This window comes from Homarus americanus, unplaced genomic scaffold, assembly GCF_018991925.1.
Source record: "Homarus americanus isolate GMGI-L3 unplaced genomic scaffold, GMGI_Hamer_2.0 scaffold2539, whole genome shotgun sequence".
NCBI classification, from domain to species: Eukaryota; Metazoa; Arthropoda; class Malacostraca; order Decapoda; family Nephropidae; genus Homarus; species Homarus americanus.
Window position 1 is genome coordinate 4,213,099 of NW_024725489.1, and position 24,641 is coordinate 4,237,739.

Consider the following 24,641-nt stretch of genomic DNA (forward strand, 5'->3'; position numbering starts at 1 on the left):
AGAAATAATTGTCCTTTGGGCAAACACATAAAGGGAATATACATTTCTTTGTACACAAGTAAAAATGTAAACCCCCCCCCCCCAAACCAGTCAGCAAATTTTATTCGCAGACTTGGCGATTCGCGGACATTGAGAACCTAACCCCTGTGAACTTGGAGGGCCTACTGTACAGGTTTGCCCTTAGGACAATTATTTTTGTTCAATCCAGAATGCAACGTCTAGCTTTATACCTAGGTATGTAAATGCCTAGCATTAACTCGCCAGGCCAACATACAGGCAATTAAAACCTCTAATAATTACTTAAATACGTAATATTAGGAGGACATGTCACTACCTGGCATTTAATTGCATTTCTTTAAACCCCATAGTAGTTAAAAAAAACTTAGACCGTTCCAGGGAAAGGTCCTCTTAATTGCACTATATTGGATCCTACATCCGTGGTGTCTCGGTCTGTTGGAATGGTTCCCGCATCCACTACAATTGCAACAAGGATGTCTAGACCAGGTACTGCACCCTCGGGACAAGATGTCCTTGGCACTTCATGCTTGGAGTTTCTTGAAAGAGGTATAAATAGATTGTTGGGTAATTCCAATATAGTTAACCAATATGAGATAGCTTGGAAACTGTTTCAATAACTTATCAGGTTAATGACTCCAATCACATTGTCGGAAACAGTGGTGTTAGAATTTGTAGATTTTCTGTTAAGAGTTAAAGGCCTTCAAGGATCTACAATTGCATCATAGAAATCAGCATTGGATTATCCTCTGGTATGGGGTTTTAATATTACTTTGAACCCAAGAATTTATCAAATGCTCGGATCGTCCTTTTTCATTCAGAGACCCCCTCGGTCTAAGAGAATCCCACCTTGGTCTAAGAGAATCCCACCTTGGTCTCTAGATAAAGTTACTAAATTTCTTATGGGGCCTAATTACAATATAAATCTGAACTGGGACAGATTGCTTCAGAAGGCAGCCTTCCTTCTAGCAATAGCAACAGGTATGAGAATCAGTGAGCTGATTTCAATTTCCAATAATACATCATTATTGGTATTTTCTGTGGAAGATGTCACCTTTTTTCCTACGGAGATTCTAAGAAAAAATGAAAGGGAGGATTTTCAAGCACAACATATCAGGATAAAACGGCATGATGAGACGAGGGTTCCTCATATATTGTGCCCAGTTAAGATTCTTCAAGAATGGTTAACCACATTCCCTAATCGAGGCCCCTATGTATTCTCATCACAGGATGGTAAGAAATTGTCTTAGTCAGATCAAAGAAGTGGGCTTTTGGAAATGTTCAAAGACCTTTCAAAACGGCAATCATCATCTATCTCTGAAAGATTCTTCACTTGTGGAGGTACTGGGGTCCCATCCCCCACCTAGTTAATCTCCACAACCAGGACCTTCTTCTTCCTCATCAGAATAAAGCGAGTATCCTAATTGGGATATGTAAATTACATTTTACTTTCTGGTAAATGTTCCTAATATTGGAAAATGTTCCAAAAAGTTTATAATTATAATCTGGACCTAAGCTAACGGAGCCTTATATGCAACGCCATCTCCACCTCCTGCTTGGGTAATCAAAGCTAGACGTCACATTCTGGATTGGACAAAAGGCTGTTTTTTTTTCTAAAAAACAGTTTGTGATATAGTCCAGAATGCGACGTCGACACCCAACCCATCTCTACCCCTAGAGAGTTGACATTTGTTTACTGCTCACTCTAGGGCAAGAGATGACGGTAGCAATGCGTGTGATGGAGGGTGCGGGAGGGGGTTTTGAGAATTGCAATTAAATGCCAGGTAGCGACGTGTCCTCCTAATATTACATATTTAAGTAATTATTAGACGTTTTAATTGCCTGTATGTTGGCCTGGCGAGTTAATGCTAGGTATTTACATACCTAGGTATAAAGCTAGACGTTGCATTCTGGACTATATCACAAAACCCTTTTTTTTTTTAGAAAAAAAAAGGTTTTTACTTTTTTCACTATGTATTTATGATGGCGTGTGCATGTAAATGAGTAAAAATAAATGAGGAAAGTTACGTATGTCTTCCCGAAAATACGAGTTGAAAAACAGACGTAACACCTCACAGCTTGGTCCAGTAGCCTACTAGGTGGAGGCAGTGTTTATGAGCCACTGAGCCAGCCGTGCACCCCTCCCCTACTGTCCTCCCCCAGCCAGATGTGCAGAGATGAGTTTGTGAGGGACTCGGGCAGACCGTGCATCTCTCCTCTACCGTCCTTTCTCCAGTCACCCTCTCCCTTCTCCAGTGTTTGAATCTGCTATCCCAGTTTGTCCGCTCGTACTGAATTGCATTCATTTGCTGTCATTGCTATACTTGGTGCTCGGGAACGCATCTTTATTTAACCCAAGTATTATTCCCTCCGTTATACGAGTTTTTGCTATACAAGCGGACTCCAAGGATTGTATCTACTCGTATCATCGAGATTTTACTGTACAGTACAGGTATTCATAAATGTCTCGTTTAATTCAATATTTTACAAAATGTAAAATTTTTCTTAAATCTATACAATATCGTATTTTTTTTAAACGACTCATTTCCAAATGTTACCAAATATTATGAAATTTGTTATATATATTTCATAACAGCTAAACATTATGAATTAGGAGTGATTTTGAATTTGAGGAGTACAAATTATGGTGGTTTTACTGTACCTTTCATTTCCTTTACCCTAATTATGTCGGATATTTCAGGATGTTTCTTTTACAATTCTAGATTGCTACTTGCTTTTAACTATTCCTGTCTTCATATGTAAACTGATGTCCATTTGTTTTACAACTACAGTACTTTGAGCCACTTGGATTCAATATTCGTCATCATGATGAAATATTCTTTAAAATTTTATTTTTCCCATAAGCATTGCATAGATACAGTACATACTGTAATTGCTTTTCAGTGTTTTGCTTATTTTATTAATAAATTAAGACTTGACCGTTCAGAAATAACCATAAACCTTCAGTACAGTATTTTCTCTATTTAACAAACTAATTCGAGCCGCCCTTTTCCGTTGCAGTGGTCCCTCAGTTAACGAGCACAATCCGTTCTAGAAGGTTGCTCGTTAACCGAAACCATTGTTTCAATGGGTTTTGGGTAATTGGTTCCAGCTCACCGAAAATTGCCTAAATTCAACAAAAAAGGTAGAAAAGTACACTTACTGAGGTGTGTATGTAGAAGGCTCCTGGATGATGATGATGATGGGAATTAGAATGGGGGTTGAGAAGGGAGAAGAGAAGGCATTGGGGTGGAAGAGAAGTCACCCCATGGTGCCATTTCACCCATAAAATTTTAGTTCTCTTGGTGTAATTCAAGATTAATTTCTTTAAATCAACACTGCGCTGCATTATATATTGTCAATATGTAAAATAAATTTCAAAATGACCAATAATTTGCTTGCAAACACAGAAAAAAAAAGCGTTTAGTTGAAGTCTCAAGCAAGATGTTACCTCCACTGAAAAGACACAGACTGACACCTGTATGGTGTGTTGAGAGGCTGGATGGTGCGCATGAAACTAGTTTCATTACCTTCAATTATGTTCAATAATTGTTAAAATTACTAAAAAATTTAAGATTAAACTTTAAAAATTATTGAATAGTATAAACTTCTTGATATTTGCTAGAATGGTTAGAAATTTAAGCCCTAGAACCGATTACTGTATTGGCGGACTAATACTACAGCTGATGGACCGCCAAATGCAAGTGAAAGCATGTTCAGGTCGGCTCGTAAGAAACTCGTTAATCGAGGAATGCTCGCTAACCGAAGCTAAGAATCTTATGGAAGGTAACTCGTTTACCGAAATCTCGTTACCGAGGCGCTCGTTAACCGAGGGACCACTGTACAGTAAATCGAGATATCCGCAAAATCAAATTTCCATTATTTTTGTTCAATTTAGCAAATTAGTTCATTAAATAGAGCGTGAATTCATTAAATTCCGCCGCTTGGTGCGTGGGGTTTGTTTATATGCGCTTGGGCTGTTCTGCTGCCACCACGTATGTTGCTCACCGCTACCTCTCAGTCAACTAACTATTCTGCTTAGACATCATGCCGAAAGAGTCTCGGAAAGGAAGTGGTGTGGGGGAGAAAGTCAAGAGTGCGGCTATCAATTGGAAAATTTTGGAAATACAGTGGTCCCTCGGTTAACGAACACAATCCATTCCAGAAGGTCGTTCGTTAACCAAATTCATTGTTTCCATGGGATATTGGGTAATTGGTTCCAGCTCACAGAAAAGTACATACAAAGTATAAACAAAATACAGGAAAGTACACTTACTTTGAGGTGTGTATGTAGAAGGCTCATGGTTGATGATGATGATGGGAATTAGAATGGGGGTGGAGGAGAAGGGAGAAGAGAAGGAAGTGGGGATGGAGGAGAAATCCCCTTTCAGGGGATCCATGTTTGATGCCATCATTTCACCAATAAATTTTAAGTTCACTAGGTGTAATTCAAGATTATTTTATTTAAATCAACACTGCACTGCACCATATATTATCAATGTTAACTAAATTTCAGAGTGACCAATAGCTTTAATGTAAAAATGTAAAAATATTAAAGAGCACAACTTTCTTGATATTTACTCCACTGGAAACGAATGTAAACATAGAACAGATAACCGAATTGGCAGACTAGCCCATCAGCTGATGCTCACAACAAAACGTGTTTGTCGTAAGGATTTCGTTAATCGAAGTTCTGTTCGTTAACCGAATTGAAGATCCTTATGGGAGGTAATTCGTTAACCGAAATTTTTTTATTCGAACCATTCGTTAACCGAGGGACCACTGTAATAGAAAAAAATTAAAAACCACTGAACCCCCTGGTTTAAGGTAAGCCATTAATAATGTTTTTATGTACATATTCTGTGTCTGAGGTGTCTCCGTAGATGTGAGTGTATTAATAAAATTATTCTCTATTTAGTAAACTATTTCATTAAACCGAGCCAAAAATGATGGAAAAAAATTCCTTCCGCTAAATCAAGAGTTCGTTAAATAGATAGTGTACTGTATTCATGGTTTATTCCTTTCCATTTCATTATTAATACCCCAAATTCCTTTGCTAGAGCAGAGTTGTGCTGAGTCAACCAGCATAATGTACAGTATTTGTCAATGTACTATGTCTGTAGGTCTTACCCTCTCCTGCATCTGCTTGTGTAACGTTTGGTTTGGTTTGGTTGTCATGGCTGACATCTTGCAAACCAATCTCAATATGGAGAGTGGATGGGAAACGAAGACCATATTGAGTTAAGCGAGAACCAGTTGTGGTTGGGCCAGGGACATGTTGATATTTTCATAAAATAGTACACACACTTTCCTGCTTTCTTAATGATTTCTTTTCTAGTTTAGATAATTTTAAGTACTGTGTGTGTAAAGAGGAAAAGGACAAGTTGGAGAGATTTTTTTTTCGTACTTGATGGAAAATAGAAGCTAGTAACTGTAATGAGTAGGAATGGTATAGGATTCTGAAAACAAATATAGATAATAAAATCTCAATTGCTCTAACTTTTCCCCTCTCTCCTCGGAAACAGATTTGTATTGGAGATATAATACACTATTGGTACAAGTGTCGTAATTCTGTATTGTAACATTCACCCCTTCCTGCCTAACTTAGTGCATGACTTAGTATTAGTGCTGTGTAGTTTTTATGTAAGTGATCTTGATGATCCTAGCATAATGTTCTTGCTTGTATTCAAAAGATATTTTGGAACATGAGATTACACTTGTTTTGATGTAGATAGTGAACTTGTATAATTGTTTTTGAGTTGGATAGTGTGTGTGGTAAGACATTGACAAACCTGGAAATTGTATACTTTTTCATTTATTATTCTTGTGACCAGTAACAACTTGGGCTAAGTTATGTTTATGGTTTGTTTATAGCGGTGAAACCTCATTAATTTGGATTGATTGGGGGGAAAGTCATTAATTTGGATTGAATAGGAGGAAAGGTGATCCAGCTAAGCAAAATATCCAGATTACTACAAATTTCAAAGTATAATGGCCTACATAGAATAAATGGCAAATTAAGATAGAACGATAAAACACAAGAACCTGTAAAACACAGATGGTTATTTATTTAAATACATAGTGTTTTTCTTTACTTCTAAAGAACTACTGGCTCCTGAAGGTACTGTGTAGAGGTACTGATGGTAGGTAGTATAGAGGCAGTTGTTTTAACACTAATAATAATGTTGATAATAATAAATAAATTTTAGTTGGTCTTTTGTTTCTTAAAAGCAGCAGTTCATTTAAAGAACTCACGAGTGCTCCTAACACTACAAAGTCAAAGACTTGAAAATAAAGAAATACTGTAGTTACTACTACAATAAAAACTCGGTGTCGGTTCGATTTCTAACTTATGTACCGGTACCTGTACTCGTAAGTCTTAATAGTTCCTAAATTATGTAATTTTCCATCATTATCATATACTACAGTACCTGTACTGTACTACTAAATCACTTACACAGTACAGTACACTAATTTTGAATCTCACTCAAAAATTTGCACTTAAACACTTAGTTTTTCATCAAACTTCAGATTATGAAATCTGTTGAGGTTCTGGAAAAGGTGTAGTATAGTAATAGCACCGAGATGTGACCCCACTAAGACATGAACTAGAACGGAAAGAAGTGGAAGGGCCAGGAATCGACACATTGCTCACCATGTGATCTGGATTAATGAGGTTTCAGTATCATGATTATACTAATTGCTTCTTAACCTACATGTACACCCGCTAAAAAATTATTCGACACGTGTCATATTGTATCACACCGTAAGGGTGCCGAATAATTTTTTAGTGGGTGTACACAAGTCCTGATGTTTGAAAATTCAAATGAGTTTGTTTCTTTAATGGATCAAAAGTTTTGGTTCGTTGTTGGAATAATATGATTTTGCTCATTTTGAGTACAGTAATTGATTTTTAGATGTGAAGTAATTGATGGTTTTCAGAACTACCTCAAGTTTTATCACATTGGTTAAGAACCAAGGTAAAATTTTGATTGATCTTATAAATGATGACTGGGTGAGAAAATCGTGTACTTTGTTAGGAAATTCCCCTTGATATTCAAGTTCCAGTTTTAATTTAGCCTAAAGTATGTTGTGTAATTTCAGAAAAAAAAAAATCATGTGTTTTATGATTGTTTTGGTTGTACAGTAAATACAGTACTATACATAATAATATTTGCTGCAAGTTCAATTGATGAAGGAATTAGAAGGAAAAGTACTGATGATTGTTTCTTGTCCCTAAAATGATGCTAATCAAAGTTTTATGTTTACACCAGAACATCCCTGACCCATTTGTGCGGCTACATGTTGGCAACTTGCAGCAGGAAACCACTGTCCGTCAGCGAACAAACGACCCAGTGTTTGAAGAAGGGTTCACTTTCCTTGTGCGAAACCCTCGCACACAGGAGCTTAAGATTGAGGTATGATTTGAGATTTATATTTCAGGAGATATTCTTTTTGGTTTAGCAATATTAGCCTAAACATTATGACTTATTTTTTACTTAATGTGTTCACCTGATTTTTCTCTTCAAGTTTTTGTAAACAACTTTGTGGGTGGTGTTAATGTCAGAATCTGGTGGATTTTATTTTGAAGAAAGACAATGCTTCAAACTTGACTTTGTTTAGTGGCATAAACAATTTCAGTCATGACTACCACAGTGCCTTTGGTTATTTTATCCTACAAGAAATAAAAGAAGGGAACAGACAACTGCTTTGTGCATGCACGAGTATGTGAGTGTGTGCAACCCTAAAACCTCAGTTTTTAGAAGAATAAAAAAAAATTGATGGAGCTATATAGGATGATGGTCATCTTGATGGAATTGAGTTTCACTTGAATTTTTATTTGTATTTATTTTTCTACATACCGGTACCCAGCCTACATTGCCCTTTACAGCATAAACTTGGCAGATAGGCACTAGCAAATTAACCAAGTCCTATGAATTTAATACAGTTCAATACAAATTTTGGTCTTCTCTTACAGTATTTGTATGTCTAACCATGGCTCATATTTCTAGATCCAGATTTGTGTAATATGTTCTTAGTGGCAATGTAGTTAAGATACTCGATGCTTGTGAAGTGAATACAAGTTACCACAACTAACTGAATTATTTTTTATTTATTTCATTTGACAATGAATAGTTGAATGGAAACCCTCAAAATATGAGAGGGATCATTGTTTTTTGTTAAGTTTTTTAAGTATTTAATTTAAGGCTAATTAATCTTAATGTTTTGCAGGTTATTGATCACAAGACAAGCCAAGTACAGGGTAAAATTGAGTTGGACCTGAATGTTTTGCTGAAGGAACGTAACCTGGATGTTAAGAACGAAGAATACCCCTTGAGTGGTGCCAGTGGTGGCCTGGCTGCGCTTAAACTTAACATCACTCTCAGGGTTAGTGTTAGAGTACAGTATAAAGTAAAGAAACTGCACAGTGACAAATATGGTATCTTAGCCTGGTTTTTTATGTGGATTGCTCAACATTTTTGTGGATTAGTTTCGACCCATTTACTTGATCACCATTATATTTAATACTAGGTGTAGTAATAGATATTGATAGAAAATTATATGATAAAAATAAAATTAGTTTCAATGGAAGATAGAATGGAGGAAGTGAAGTGTTCCAGATATCTTAAGGTGGCTCTTGGTGAGAATAAGTGAGTAGCAAATTGAATTGGAGTAAATGAGGAAAAGAAAGTAATAGGTGTTTTGGGAAACCTGTGGTGATATAATTATCCAGTCCACTGAAGCAAAGTTGGGATCTTTCTTTAGAACTTGGATACATATTGATGAAGAGACAGGACATACCTCCTCCAATATATAGCAGGATGTGAACTATATTGCTTATTAATACTGGTGTTCTATTATTCCACAGATTCTGAAGACGGCCCTTAAAAAAGATGATGGGGACGGTGGTCCAAAGGAAAAGGGTGAGGCAGAAATAGATTCCTCCACTCCTGCTGCCATCTCTGAACCCCCTCCATCCACTTTCCCATCAGCAGTCCCAGAACCCCCCCTTGCTTCTGTCCCACCCACAGAAATCCCAAGCAATCCCGTTCCTGCTGCTGATCCTGAGAAAAAATCTGCTCCCATAAAGGAGGAAGTTTCCTTGGCAGAAAAGAGTGAAGGCCCAGGAGTGGTTGCAGTTGCTGGTAAGGTTCTCTCATGATATCCAGGGCTCAAGTAGGTAGAAAGCATGACTACAAACTGCCTGCAGGTATTGATGTAAGTATTAGGAGGCATGAGACTTTACAGTATGTTATCACTGTACATATATGCAGTTTGAAAAATGAATTGCATGGCCAAGCTTACAAGTGCAGTATAATTTGAAATTGGTGCCTTAATTCGTAATTTTAGTGCATTGAAAAACAAGTTTTATATTGAACACCTATTGAAGTGCTATGGAAGAATATCAGTCTTCAATATTTAAATATAAAACTGACAGATATTGAGAAATATACCATAAACTACCTCAATTTATCATTAATGCATCTTGGCTAAATTAGATTTAAATATGGTTGCTGGGGCTTTACAAAGTGAGCAGTAATGTACACAGTAAAACAAAAGTATTGCGGGGGGCTGACTTGCGTAAAGATCCATACATCACCTGATGTGCTGGGAGGGTTGGTATGCGTGCCTGTATGGCAGAGGTTTCCACCTACCCATGGTAGGGCAACAAATATGTGAGGATACCCTTAGGCAAGGAAGGCCAGGCTACCACCATAATACAGGACCAACAGCATGTTCCACTATCCCTCGTTCGTTCAGTTGCTACATTTTGTTTAGTAAGCTTCTCCTTTTTTACTCTAGGTTGTTCCTAAAGGGGTAATTTTTACCCATATGCACCATAATACAGGGTACAGCCCTTGTGTAGCACCAGTTTTATATATATAATAATATTTACCCGGTATATATTTTGAAATGTGCACATGATAAACCAGTAAATATCAGTTGCTTAGAAATAAAACTTCATGGAACATCACAAAGTGGGACAAAGACAGATAAAGTGTACAGAGGAGTTATTGTATGGGGTCCATTAAGAGTTGCCTGTAGGTGACTTGGAGGTCTGGGTGAGATTAGGAAGGCAAATATCTTTGCCAGTAGGAGATTTGCCAGTTAGAGGGAAAGGGAGTTGTTGGTCACAGAAGTATTAAACACGCTTTACTTCACTAGTCAAGTAAAGTGTGTTCAGGTGATGCTCTCCGTGTTCCTGGTGATGTTATACAGCATTGAGTGATTTGGGGCCACTGTCCACCTCCCTGGTCCAAGTGATAGTCTAACATGTATGGTATAGGGGTGCAGTCCACAGGAACATAAATTGGAGAAAATTTTCAGAGGATTTAAGGTAGAAAGAAGTGCTTATATCTGAGGGAAAAACTGGGTGTTAGAAAGGTTTATGGGTTGCTAAGGAGGGAAGAGTAGGTTTCACCCAGGTTATGTCTTGATTCATCACTTTCATGTGAAGTTTACTTTAATATTACTCCTCTTTTGTAGGAGTACAAGTTTTGTTTTAAAGTGTAAATTTGGATCGGATGAATGACTAATTAGTCTGGGCTCGGGTAATAAAAATGTCTTGAGTAATGGATATCAAAAGTAAATTAAAGACAATAATTTTCAAATTATGTATTCCTTTTGTTTGAGGAAACCGAGAAGCAAATCTCATAAATATTTTGATTGTCTGATGGAGAGAATTTTTAATCAGTAATGAGGAAACCTCTGGGAGTGTATGATGTTAGGGCAGGTACTGTACTGTATATTGATACATGGAGAGATAAAATAACCATCTGACTAATAAAGTGTCCTATGACAAGGAAAGTACCAGATTAGTGGTTGAAAACCATAATAATACTTTTGCTCAAAGGGTTTGATACCTTCTTGGGACAGATGTGAGATGGGTTCGTCCAGTGTGACCCTATCAGTCATTACAGTTTTCCGTGAGAATTACAATTTTCTCTTATTCTAATACTATCCACAAAGATGGCCTTTGTTTGGCCTTAAGGGAGACCACCCACTCATCACTGGTGAAGGTACAGTATAATATATTATTCAGTCAAAGTACAGCATTGTATGGTTGGGTTGTATTGAAGAAAGTGGGAAGATAAGTGTAAGATAGGAGAGGAACAAAGGGGATATATGTATAGGGTTGCACAGACAAAGTGTCAGGAAAAATAATTGCAAAAAAAATGCATTGGCAAACCAGGAAATAATATATAGCCATTGCGAGAAGGTAAATCGGGCAACTGAGCTATTAGGTCTTATAAGAAGCTTGTTCAGATATCTAGATGGTCCGTCCCTCGTAATGATCTTCAAGAGTGAAGTGCTTTCCCGTTTGGAGTACTGTCACCCCATCTGGTCCCTGAGATATGCCAGGGACTGTCAGCTGATTGAAAATGTCCAGAAGAGGGCCACCAGACTGGTGCCTGCACTACGACACCTCAACTACCCGGAGAGATTGGAGTGCCCGATCTTGCCTAGCTTATACTACAGACGGGCAAGGGGAGATCTGATTGAGGTGTACAAGCAACTCGGAGGGCACTACTCAGTCAAGTGTCCTTACCTGGAGCTGGCAGACGCTCGCACCACAAAGGGACGCAGCTCAAGGTTAACGAAGCCACAAGTCTGGATAACTGTGAGCAATATGATATTTGATATATTCTGCTGATGTAGAAGTAGGGGTTTTAGAACTCTCATTACAAAATGTTCATACGTTTGTCCAGTGTTACAAAACCTTCATGTGATAGACCATTGTGTAACTAAACCTCCCATGACAGAGACCAATATGTAATCATCATACCATGCAGAAGAGACATGCATTTCAGATTTCATTCATCTTTTTTAATATGCATGTAAGGAAACATAAAAGACGAAAAAACTTCTTACTATCCATGACAAAATAGTAGATCCTCAGTTTGTGTGAGGAAGGACTCTGTATGTAGACTGCAGCTAATTGACTCTCATCATGTTGGGAAAATGACCAAATACTGACTCTGCATTCATAGCTCTCATGCTGAAATGGTTACATTATCAGATTACTAAATCCTGTTGGTGGTGTTTGGTTTCATGTATGACTGACAGTAGTTGCACTTTCATACGAGTTGGTTTTCTAGCCGTATTATTGATCTTAATATTTTAACAGTACTTTAATGTTTGTTTATTTTTTCATTGTATTAACTGTGCATGTGTTTAATTTGTTGTATGTCTTCCAGTGTTTGTAACCAATTGTGCATGGAGAGGGCACTCCTGAACCTTGTAGCATATAACAATCAAAGAAATGTTCGTACTTAAAAAATTTGACTATTATTTAATGTGGCCTCGCTCAGAAGTAAGATGATGGACGAGTTGTCGGTCGGAATTTTTTCGTAAGATGGCAAGTCAATGGCTAAATAAAACGCTTAAATTCACTATGGTATTGATTTTCTTAAATAAATTGGACCAAAGGGTGTAAAAAAAATAAGGGTTAAAGTAACTAAAAAGTCACAAGACTGCGAAAAGTTCTGCGATTGGTTGTGACGTCACAGGTTGGCTCGAACTGCCGAGTGGGAGCCTGGAGGCAGCCATCTGTGGTGTACAATATGTGTTGTTACCAGCAGAAATACAGGATATGTGGCCATATACAATGTTAATATACACAGGCATACCTTATTTTTTGGTTAAAATAAATTACTGTTCAAATATCATCGTGTGTATTTACTTGCTGGGTGCCAAAATGATGCAAAAGACCGATAACTCCAACATGGAAGTTTTCTTCACTGTTCACTATTTCATTTCTGGAAAATGTAAGTTTTCTTCACTGTTCACTATTTCATTTCTGGAAAATGTAAGTTTTCATCTCTATTTAATGTTGCGGAAGGCCTAGGGACGACCATGGCCAGGGAATGGGCTTGAGATGGCAGAGTTCTTGATCACACTCTACAATCATAAAGACATCTACTTTTGGTAAATTTCTTTCATCTGCCTTGATGAACCCTGGAAGTAGTTGTCCAACCTTCTCGGCTGATTGGCTCTGTAAATAAATATTATAAGATAATTAATTTTGCTTTACTGTGCAACACAGTAATGCTATATTGAATATATAAAGATTACTAAGCACAAACTAATTCAATGGATATTCGCTGCCAATACAACAAATTTCATAGTACAGTAGGCTCTCGCCAATAACGACTTCCACAATAACGTTTTCGACAATAACGGTAAGTTACAATAGATACCCATTTTCAATAATAACGTCTGGATTCTCTTGAATAACGGAAATTTCGCGGGAAGCGTCCGAGCGCATCAATGATAGCGTTTGTTTGCCACCATGTTGTTGACGCAGTTGTCCGCTCTCACACGCTCAGTGGAATACAGCGCTGCGCCCACGTGTGAGATTTTCACCTATGACCAGTGGTTGTTAGGGTCGGTGATCAATAATAGCTTCCGCATTTTTGCCTGTAGGGGCTAGGGGAGGTGGTGGAGGGAGTGATTTGCCACCTGAATGACTGGGAACTTTTAAAGTGAGGAAATTGAACTGTCCTGAGTCTACAGTGCGAAATATTAAGAGGAACTTAGAGGAGACCAAGAAGAGTATTGCGCTGGCTAAAAATATTTCGGTAGTGATGGAAATGCGAGGCGAGCTATGAATGATAAAGGCAATAAAAACAGGTTGTTAGTGATAACAGAGCATTTTCTTGTGAAATGGTTAGCTTGTAGAATGAAAGACAGTGCAAGTGTTCGCGGCCCTCAGATACGGAACAATCATCACACCAAGCACCTCGAAATCTCCCCCAAGCTAAGTGTTACTCAACCTCTTTATTTTGATGATTGAATAGCAATTCTTTTTATTTCAGCTAACAAAAAGTGTTAGGCAGGGCTTCAAGGGAAAAAATGGGTGAAATTCTTGTGGCGGCGGCACCAATAAACCCTTTTTACATGTATTTTAATGTCACACAAATAACGTTTTCGCTAATAACGGTGTTTTTCAGGTACCTATTAAACGTTATTGGTGAGAGCCTACTGTATAAACATTCCAAACAATATTGGTATTATTTTGGTTTTGGTCATTTGGGGAACCTTAAGATTCTAACTGGGATTAAGTACTTTAAAGAATAAGACACATTATATCTACAGGATTTCTGTCGCAAAACATTTTTTGATTGCACAAGAAAATACAGGTTATGGGTTAGGGTATGATAGTTATTTTATAAGTTATAAGATTAGCTTAACATACACCGGTAAAAGGGGGAGTAGTAACTAAAAAAAATTCCGAGGATGAGATATATTTTTCCGGGTTCGAGAGATTATGTTCTGGGCAATTTCTGGAACTACCGAGAACATTTTTCCATTACCCGGAAAATTCCGGGAATGAGGGATTTTTTTCCGGCCTTGAGAGAGTCATCTCGTTGCCCGGAAATCTCTCAATCCCGGAAGTGCTCTGCACCAATTGTTTCGGCTAACAGAGATATCACTGTACAGTACAGTACAGTACAGTACTTACGGTAGTTGAAGAAAAATTTTACCCATTAATTAATATGAATGATATCTCAGTGGGTCATTGGTGAATCAAAACAATAACAGCACTATGTTATGTTTAGCTAGCATCAGGCATTATCAAGACAGTCCAAACAATGTCATTGCTTCTAAATTGACTCGTATCTCAATCTAGTACTGATATACAAGTACTCTGTATGCACTGAAAAAAAAAAGAAAAGAAAGTCTACCTGGTAAGAATACATGACAGCTGAGCTGGTGTGAACATGGGAGTTTTTATGTCTATAAGCTGCTTTTCACGGCACATATCTTCACTTGGACCATAAAAAATCATCCTTAAAACTTACTTGAATGTGGCATTTGGGGCCTGAAGAGGCCATCCTTTGTATTACCTACGACTGCAGCAGTGAGTTTGTTGGAGATTGTCGTCTGGGGAAACTGGTGACGTCATTGCAAATGACTGCCCTGTTTCTAAAATAAACTTATCTCGACTATTATAGGAGGACTTTAAACTTTTATTACAAATTATATATACCATATCGCTCTACGAACGTGGCAGAGTGTATTTCTTGTTTACTCAGAACCGACAACTCGTCCATTGTATAGCAGAATACTGTTCCTGTCTGTGGTTGCTTGTGGAAAGACATGTTAATACTCAGTAATTTTGTCAAGTGTGGTTTCGCTTGTGGCATCCTCTAACAGTCATATCAACTCGGATAGATTTTTTAGTGAGTCATGGATTTAATGTCACTCGCCCACATTGAAAATTTATTTTTTAGTAAAGGTTAGATTTTTATCCATTCAAAACTCGTCAGCCTGTGCATTGCTCACTTAACTGGCATGAATGAGTGTGATCATTTAGCAGGTAATGTGCCATTAGGTGTAACAGCATCTGGCTTCCGTGAGGGAAAGCCCCCTGATACCTGTATAATCAACCTATGACAGGAGGGGGCATACATTGTGTTTGGCCTTGCTCGCCACCAGTAACACTAAACTAAGCTGTTACTTAGTTTAGTTACTTATCACTTCCAATTTAAGAATAAATTGTTGGAAAGAATGTGCCTTGCCCACTCTGTAATACTGTGTTTATTAGTTATGAATGTGAGGTGATAGTGAAAATGGTGTTTAGCCACTGCTCCACACCTATCCTAGGATGGACACTAAATGTTGATTGACAGTTCGCAGGCAAATTATTGATTTGTGCGCGGCTGTCTACAACATACCTGGTATTGGAAATTGCAAAGTTTCTCCTCATATCGATGTTTCTATAAATATGCCATTGAATTTCTGTATATGTAATGTATTTCATGGGGCAAAGGGAGGCTCAGGAACGTAACTCCCGTATTTTATCTTTTTCTTATGGGAAAATTTATTAGCTTAACGTTGTTTTGTATATCGTTACGTTTTCAGGAACATAGCCTCAACGTTAAGCGAGTACTTATTGTATGCGTGTTGTGTTGTCAAAGTAAGAGAAACAATTGAAACCCTGCAATTGTGTGTAAATGAGGTAGAAAGTCAGATCGGCAACCTGGGACTTGGTCACAATTTTTGTGATGCCATATGGCAGCAGGGTCTACCATTAGACAGCACATTATGCTTCCAATATATTCCTAAACGGCTTGTACCTCCCTGTTTGGTAGCTGCCTACTACCTGTCTTAAAACTTGAACCACAACCTGAAAAAATGATAAATAAGGAAATGGCTGGCACAAATATTAATCATAAAATAAGGGTCCTCATCAATTATTCTTTCAAGCATGTAGACCGAAGATAATATAGTGAAGAAAAGTACATACTGTACATCTTCCCTTCATACTCTATCATGATTCCCCTAATTTCTTCAACCCCCCCCCCCTCCCTCCCTCCCTCAGTTAAAGGCCCTCCCCAATTCAATCATTTTCCTCTCCACCCCATGTGACTTGCTGGGCAGAAAGGACCTGGCCAGGTGCAAGGGTTACCGGTTGAGTGGATGATTACTTTTAACTGCAACTGTACACGACTACTTCCCAGATTGGCCTGCATACCAGGCACCACATCACTATAGTGAACTCATTGTGCACTGGATAAAGTATGTAGAGGATACTAACCAAGTGCTACAAAATCAAACCTAAATTTAATTTAAATGTTCTTCCACATGAGATAAAGATGCAAATGGAACAGCATAAAACATCAGACTGGGTCATGGGTGGATGCTTAATGGCTCAGCCATGTTCATTGGTTGCCCTGTCCCTAACTCGTGCAAATATTCCCAGCCAATGTAAAAATAATGACAATTTATAATCCTGATGCATTGGCAGGAAAGAAATGTATACAGGGGGTCCCCAATTTACGAACGGGATTAAACTTGAAATTTACAGTATTTTATTTACTTTCATTTACTGTTCGTTGTCATTATATTAATTTTGTTCGTAATGTATTTTAGATGTCTATAAGGACTTAGGCTATTATATAGTGTGATTTTAAACCTTGTTCTGTAAGTTGCATGCAAATAGCATGCATTCCAACTTGCGCACAAATCTGACTTAAGAACGTCCTGAGGAACGGAACTCATTTGTAACCTGGGGACCCCCTGTATTAAAGTAGAATCACCGTAAAATAAAAATGACAACTGGTATGAAATCTTGGCTGTGACACTAAACTTTATACAAGAGACCGGTACCACGGTAAAATCATAATTTTTTATACAAATATATATTTTCCTTCACTTATAATCTCAGCATTCCATCAGAGTAAATACTGCAACAGTATCCAAAACAGAAGTGGTCAGTATCATGATGGTGTCTTGTACAAAACTGAAGGACATGTTGCTGGGAGAATGGTCTGTTCTGTATGGTCTGTTCTAATTTTACTGGTAATGTCAAACTGCCGAGTCTTGGGTATAGGAGAGTCCACCTTGATAACCTGAGGTAACTGACCTGATCTGCTGAGACCTCACATACTGTACCTGCTTGTCTGACCTTCGAAAAATGACTGCGTTAAACCCCTGACCCAACCAAAAGTTGTTTTCCTTTGACACAAGCTGGAGGCCCCTAGTGGATGCCCATGCAAATGCCTTAGGCACAAATTCTGTACAGTATTAAAGTTTGGCATAATTTTCAGTTCGTTGCATCTTGCTAATTTTAAATTCTAAAATTTCTTGAGGTATTATTTTCTTTCTAGTCATTTAGGGTTGTTTACTTCTATAACCTGGAAATGAGGTTGAGATACTCTGAGCTTATTTATATTTGGTATCATTCCTGAAGTTTCTAATATGTTTTAAATTTTTATCCAAGAACTGCTGCTACGATTTATTATACTGTACAGTACTGTGTACCGTATTAAATCTGATCATAACTGCAGTGATTGGGTTGTTTTTTATATTATGAATAAACCACTCAAAATAATTTCTAATTTTGTATTATGCATGAAATTTTGACAAATAAAATACCAGTATTTTGGTAAGATTTTTATTTATTTTTGAGAGCCCTGGATAATGAGAGACTTTGGAAATGAAAACCTATACAGATCATACAGCATGCCACTCCTGTTTTGTATTATTCTTTTTTTTTTTTTTGTTGGTGAGGCTAATGATGATTGTTTTTCTCTAGAGGCGGTGCTGACCATCTTGGGGCCTCTCACATCTTTAGCTCCTGTTTTTCCACAATTCTCTTGGAATAGGTCCTTGTAAATTTTTACAGTACTAGTAGGGGGATATGGCTTCCCTCTGTGTGTACGTATGTTCCACATCTTTACAGCATGATCAGTTACTGCAGTATTGATTTGCTTTAACTTTTCCACACTTTAGATTTGTGGCCCATTTAAATAAGATAAAATTGTCAAATTTCTTTGGTTAATTTTACTGTGTAGACTTTGCAAGTCATTTTCCTAAAGGAATTGTCTTTATTATTACTGTATCGCAGTATAATTAGTGGTAGTGTCATTATTATTATTAGCATAAATAATAAAAATAATACTGTAATAATTATAATAATAAAAATATTATTTATTATTATTATTTATTATTATTATTTATAATTATTATTATTTATTATTTTTTATTATTACAGATATCCCTCGCTTAGTGAATAGGATAGGTTCCTGGAAAACCACGATAAGTGAATTTTTGTATCTCGAATAACAGAACAAATAGGAAAACTGGGTATGGTTCCCCAGTGACGAGCAAACCCCAGTATCATGCCCCCAAAAACATGAAATCGGTTAACGATCAACGAAACCTGCCTATACTATTTCCATGCCCGTAACCCAGGCCCCCTTCTATAAAAATAGCTGTTTGGTTCATAGAAAATCTTTGTGTAGTTGTCCATTTATTCAAACAAAATGTGTTCACAATTGGTAAGCAGACCTGTTATTGTATAAAATATTAATTACAGTGGTCCCTCGGTTAACGAACACAATTCGTTCCACAGAGTCGTTCGTTAACCAAATCTATTATTTCAATGGGATATTGGGTAATTGATTCCAACTCACAGAAAAAGTATACTACATACAAAGTACTGTATACCAGTAATAGAATTAACAAAACATTAAATATAAACTAAATACAGTACTGTACAGTATACTGTACAATAATAAATAAAAAAAAATAGAATACAGTACTATATTTTATCTTGCTTGGAGGTGTGTATGTTGTATTACCGGCAGCTTTGTTTACATATCAAATGGCTGATTGTACAGGTAGTCAATGATGACATGCCATATTCATTAGTGTGCATTGGTTCTAATGCCTTCTTCGTGTTTCATAATAATTTCAGCACACACAAATGTTTCTTCCCTTTGATTTTTTACCCTATAATAGTTGTCATTTACTTTTTTGCACATTTATATGGGTGTCCATGTAACTGAGTTAAAGAAACAAAGTATCTACCCGAATTTCTGAACTGAAATTTAATCCCAACATACAGAATTTTCTCTATTTAATGAACTAAAAATTAACCCCAACATACAGAATTTTCTCTATTTAATGAACTAATTCGAGCCACCCCTGTTCATTAAATTGAAATTTCTGTTAAATTGAGCTTTCCACTGCTCAGTCTATGTCCTGCCGCCACCACGTGTGTTGTTCACTGCTACCTCTCGGTTAACTAAGTATACACGGGAGTGCCTTGGCTTTCGTCTTTATTCACAACGTCTTCAGAGGCAACTGAATTTACGGAGATGGAATGTCGGGTCACTCTTTTTTGAGTGGGCGATTAGTGGGTCTCATGACCTGAAGATGTCTTGAATAAAGACAAAAGCCAAATTATTTTGGGGGTAGATCTGACCTAACCTGATACAATATCAGATGGAGGTAGGATGGGGGATTAGTGGTCTCATATTACTGACCTACCAATGGAATGATGGGTCACCCTTTCTTGGGTGGGGGATTAGTGGTTCTAATGACCTGAAGTTGTCTTGAATAAAGACAGTTAAGTATTTTTAGGGAGATTGTGATAATTATAAGTATAAATGAGCAAAGTTGTATGCCTTGGATGTCATGTAAGGTATATCATGACATTTTAAAATATGGAGCGAGAAAGCAGTCGCACGGATGGCTGGAGGGGAACCTTTTTTTTGAGGGGTGGGGGGGTGGAGAGGGTCACGCACTAACTTTTCTCCCCTCCTTCCTCACTCAAGCATGGCTAACTGTGATAGGCAGATGAATTTGATACCATAATGATCCCTTAATAAATTATCTACAAGACATTTCCAATATGATATCTTTAAATGACAAGCCAAATGAAAAATAAGTATTTTACTGTATATAAATGGTTCAGTACTAGTATTATTAAGTTCATATTATTAGTAACATATACTTACTAATTAATAAATAACAAACAATATTTTGCCCAATAAGAATGACAGAGGCAGATAACCCTTTCATGGGTCCACCGTCAGCTTCTACCAGTCTATAGCATGTACAGAACTAATCAAAATTTAATTTAAATACCCTGTAACATTCGATACCATAATATCCTGACCACTGGGGGCTAGTTATACAGACATTTTCCCCTGTGAAAAAGCCATAATTTTGAGCAACATTACTGTACTCCCCTCAAATGCACTAAGGTAAAGGACTAAAGTTTTTATCTTGTGCATATTATGAGATGTTTATACTCAAATTAATTGCCGTCTTGTAAGGATTTCAGCAATGCAAGTATTATTCTGCTAAGTCAAGTTGTGACATTTTGTAAGATAAATTTTTAAGCCTTAAATCACCTTCATCCCATTAATCGTCACCACCCACGGCCATCTGCCTCCCCTGCTGGTTGGGAGGGGTGGGGTGTTGACAGAGGAACCGGTTGTATAATTATCAGTTGAGGGGTCAGGAGGGACTCTGGATTATAAAAGCCTATGGCTATCTGCTGAAGTGTGTATAAATATTATACCACTGTACGTATTCAGTGAGTGAAACTTCTTATTTTCATGGGAAAATTTTGATATGCTTACCCTTTTTTAAAACCCTAATTTTTCAGTCAAAGCAAATAGTCTTCTTAAAAAGTTCCATTTGTTTTAAGGGTTAAGAGCTTAAGAGTGATTATAGTAGAGAAAGGACCTAATAATCCCATATCAGGGCAGCAGTGATTATAGAAGAATTTTTGTTTAATTAGACTACAGATTCTAGTCTGCACTTAAAATGAAGACCTTTTGATCTAACATCTCTATAGGGGCAGTGTGGATACAGTACACTGAAGATTAAGATTTGGTTCACACAGAAAAAATTTGTGGTACTGCACTTTACAGCCTTTCCTTCCTTAACTGTAAAGTTTGGCACCAATTTTTGTACCTGAAGGAGTTTAACTGGCTGTCTTGGGGTCAGGAGGCAAGTGTAATATTCACTCAGATGCTATTCACCCTTACACTATTTCCCTTAAGGTATGTGGGGAAAAACCTCACAAACAACCTTGAGTGGAGTATAATAAATTTATTTGATAATGCTTGTCACCATTTGTGTGTGGCACAATTCTCTATATAATTGACGTGGGTGTGAAGAATACAGAAAATAGTTAAACCTGCAAGAACCCTTTTCACAGCTGGCACTCGGTCCTGGTTGCCTCCAGTACCCCCTTGCCTGGAACGGCCATTATTTACCCCCCCCATACCCATAACCCAAGCACAAGTCCATACAGTATTTATTTTTTAATTTTCATTAACTATGGATTTAAACATTTTGTGGGGAATAAGTTTTATCCTTCAAATACTTGTCATGTACACATAATTAGTCCTCTCATTTGACTTACAAATACTATACCTGCTATTTTATGACTGTTCACTTCAACTTGTATTCCAGATGTGCCAGTTAAACCAGAGAGCACAGTGAATGAGCCTGCTGTGGTAGAGAGCATTGAGGAGGTAATGTCATCAGCAGCATCTCCTCTCATGCAAATGGGACCATCTGCAACACCTGGTGATGACACTGATCTTAGACAGAGGTAAGTTATGGTACTGGGCTGATCAGTTGTGGGTTTTTAATAAATTTAGGAATGTTGTACCAACTCTTCCAGCTGAACTGTACAGGTATATGTAATAGATTCTTCTTGAATTTTGAGGTCTTGCCCTTTCTCATATCTTTCTGCAAGTTATCTTTTTATTGTCAATTGATGTGCCAAAGCCATCAGAAAGCATCCTTGCAACTCTGAATATAGTATTTATATATAACCTCTTCAATTATTTTCAGAACAAATGCGGCTGGAATTCACGGACTCGGCCGTATTGAGCTGACTGTGAAGTTTGGGCCACGCAGCAACCTTGTTATTGTTATCCACCAGATTACGTATGTAAAAATTTGTACTTCTCAATACAATACTGTATGTAAGTTTATTAAATGTACTAGGTTTGTTTTTGTGGTTGCTTCCATTTTCAATTTGTTAAAAACCTTATTGGGTTTGAAGTCCCCATACTATTGGGTAATGTACTCACAGTAAGCAGTCAAGATAGTGAATAGGTCCTTGACTGTTAGTGTTTTAAACATTAGTGAATTCTATAGAAGAACTGGCACTTTTGAGAAACAAAAGACCAGCTATTATTATTTCCATATTATACTGTACATCCTTGAAAGGCGAGTTTGACAATTTCTTGTTTTATCTGCAGAAACTTGCCAGTTGAGGACGATGGAGAGTTACCAGATCCATATGTGAAATTATATCTCCTTCCTGATCGCTCTAAAGACAGTAAGCGTAAGACAGATGTGATCAAAGATAGTTGCAACCCTAAATATGATGAGAGGTTTGAGTACTCCATTCCTTCCAATGAGCTGACACGGCGTACTCTAGAAGTAAATGTCGTCAACAAGAAGGGACTCTTATTCCTACAGAGATCCCCTAAAATGGGACAGGTTAGTTTCTTCCATATTTCATATTCCAAAGAAAATTGTTTATGAAAAGATTGCACTAAAAGTTATAATAGTAGGTTTGTTATTGGAGAACAGCATGAGTGAGATTTCAAGGCTTCATTAGCTTTAAGTTGATGGTTTGAGTTTGGCTTATGTCATGTCAATGGAGTGTTTAATTATTAGTTTTTTTTTAATATACTAAAATGAGAAACATGTGAACGAGAAACACGTAAATGAAATAACAGAACATATGGGATTAATTGAAATAGAGACTGGGCCGACCCCCAAACTCCACTTTTTGCCGACACAATACATACGTTGTAGTAAAAATTATATCTTAATTTTATGATGGTATGCACACATAAATAATAATTATGAGAAATATCAATAATATTAGGTTTTTAACACTTACGTTTGTAGAAAAGCTGGTTCGGCACATGTGGATGGCGGCTGGTTCCGAGGCAGAGGGCAGATTACTTGCCCTCCGGTGAATCACTTTCACTACTCGCAGAGGTTTGCAGGGCCTCCCAGACAAACCTCTCAAAGTCCATATCCTCACTGTCAATATCACTATCACTGACTTGGGCTGGCTGTGGTGTGTTGCGGGCGAGGAAGTCCTCAATACTACGTTGACGACTAGCATTGATGTTGTCGAGATAGATCTGGATATACGGCTACATAAATTTCGTCAGATGTAGTATTATGTAGTATTTTTTGTGGTATTATGTTAAAACAAACACTCATAAATCAACACAGCTAAAATTAAGGGATGCGAAATGGTCTGTTTACTGACTGGGAAGATGGGGGGGGTGAGGTGATATGTATGACAGTTGATGCCAAGGTCTAGTGCTTATTTATTTATCTGTCCTTAAGAGTGACTAAGTTTTTCTCTTATATAATGTTACTGAACTAACATGGGAAAATTTAATTAACCTTGCTGGCATTTTTATAAGATAGTGATTAATTTGAATATAAACATGCTGTAGCTCGCATTAGACATGAAAATTTTAGTTCTAATTTAAGAATTATATTAGAGCAAAAAATTGTATCTTGTGCAAAATTATTGACGTTCATATTCTAATTATTCGCTGTCTTGCAAGGATTCCAGCAAAGCAAATTATATTCTTCTAACTTTAGTCTGATATTATATAAAATAAAAACTTTAAGCTTAAAACACCAAACCCTGGCTGGGAAGATGGGGGGGACATTGACATGTCCTTTAGCTTTGAGTTTGTTTTTTTCTTATAAAATGTCACAGAAGTGGCCAGGGAGAATATAATTTACATTGCTGGAATTCTTATAAGATAGTGATTAATTTGAATATAAACATGCTATAGTTTGCACTCGACAAAAATATTAGTAATCATTTAGTACATTATTTTGAGTACATGTACAGTACAGCTTTGCCCTTAGGACAGTGTAGTGTGCCCAGAGAAACATTAGACGCAAAATTTTAAATATGATGCACCAGATTGACTCGCGCTTTAAATTAAAACATTGCCCTTAATTGTGGGTGTCGCTTTAAATCAACAATCTTCAATTGAATCGCTTTAAATCGACGTTATGTATAAATAAATACAGGTAGGACGTGAGGAATACTGTACAACAGAGAAGTCATTCATCTGTTGATCGCATAGTTGCCACTTGCGACAGTTTTTGGCATTTAGCCAAATCATTAACAATTATTCTCTTTAGATAATGTCTTACATGTACAGTACAGGTTGTACCTCTCTAGTCCGGCAACCTCGGGACCTGACCGGTGCCGGACCATGGAAATTCACCCTTTTCCTGGATAGATAGTGACTTGTGCTTATGCTTGGAAGCACTAGCACCACTTTCTCTGCATCATGGTCTCTTTG

At 37.3% G+C, this 24,641-nt stretch overlaps 1 protein-coding gene across 9 annotated transcripts in view; it reads left to right on the top strand.

Annotated features, from left to right (window-relative positions):
* Nucleotides 1–24,641, top strand: part of LOC121865021 (extended synaptotagmin-1-like) — a 98,492-nt gene that overhangs the window by 70,038 nt on the left and 3,813 nt on the right. For 8 of the 9 annotated variants that reach the window (XM_042364317.1, XM_042364314.1, XM_042364318.1 and 5 more), the window contains 6 exons: nt 7,290–7,433; nt 8,248–8,403; nt 8,885–9,161; nt 21,742–21,883; nt 22,129–22,224; nt 22,542–22,785. In XM_042364317.1, the coding sequence (XP_042220251.1) occupies nt 7,290–7,433; nt 8,248–8,403; nt 8,885–9,161; nt 21,742–21,883; nt 22,129–22,224; nt 22,542–22,785 (1,059 nt within the window). The remainder of the gene's footprint in view (nt 1–7,289; nt 7,434–8,247; nt 8,404–8,884; nt 9,162–21,741; nt 21,884–22,128; nt 22,225–22,541; nt 22,786–24,641) is intronic. The other variant, XM_042364321.1, reaches the window with a different exon arrangement.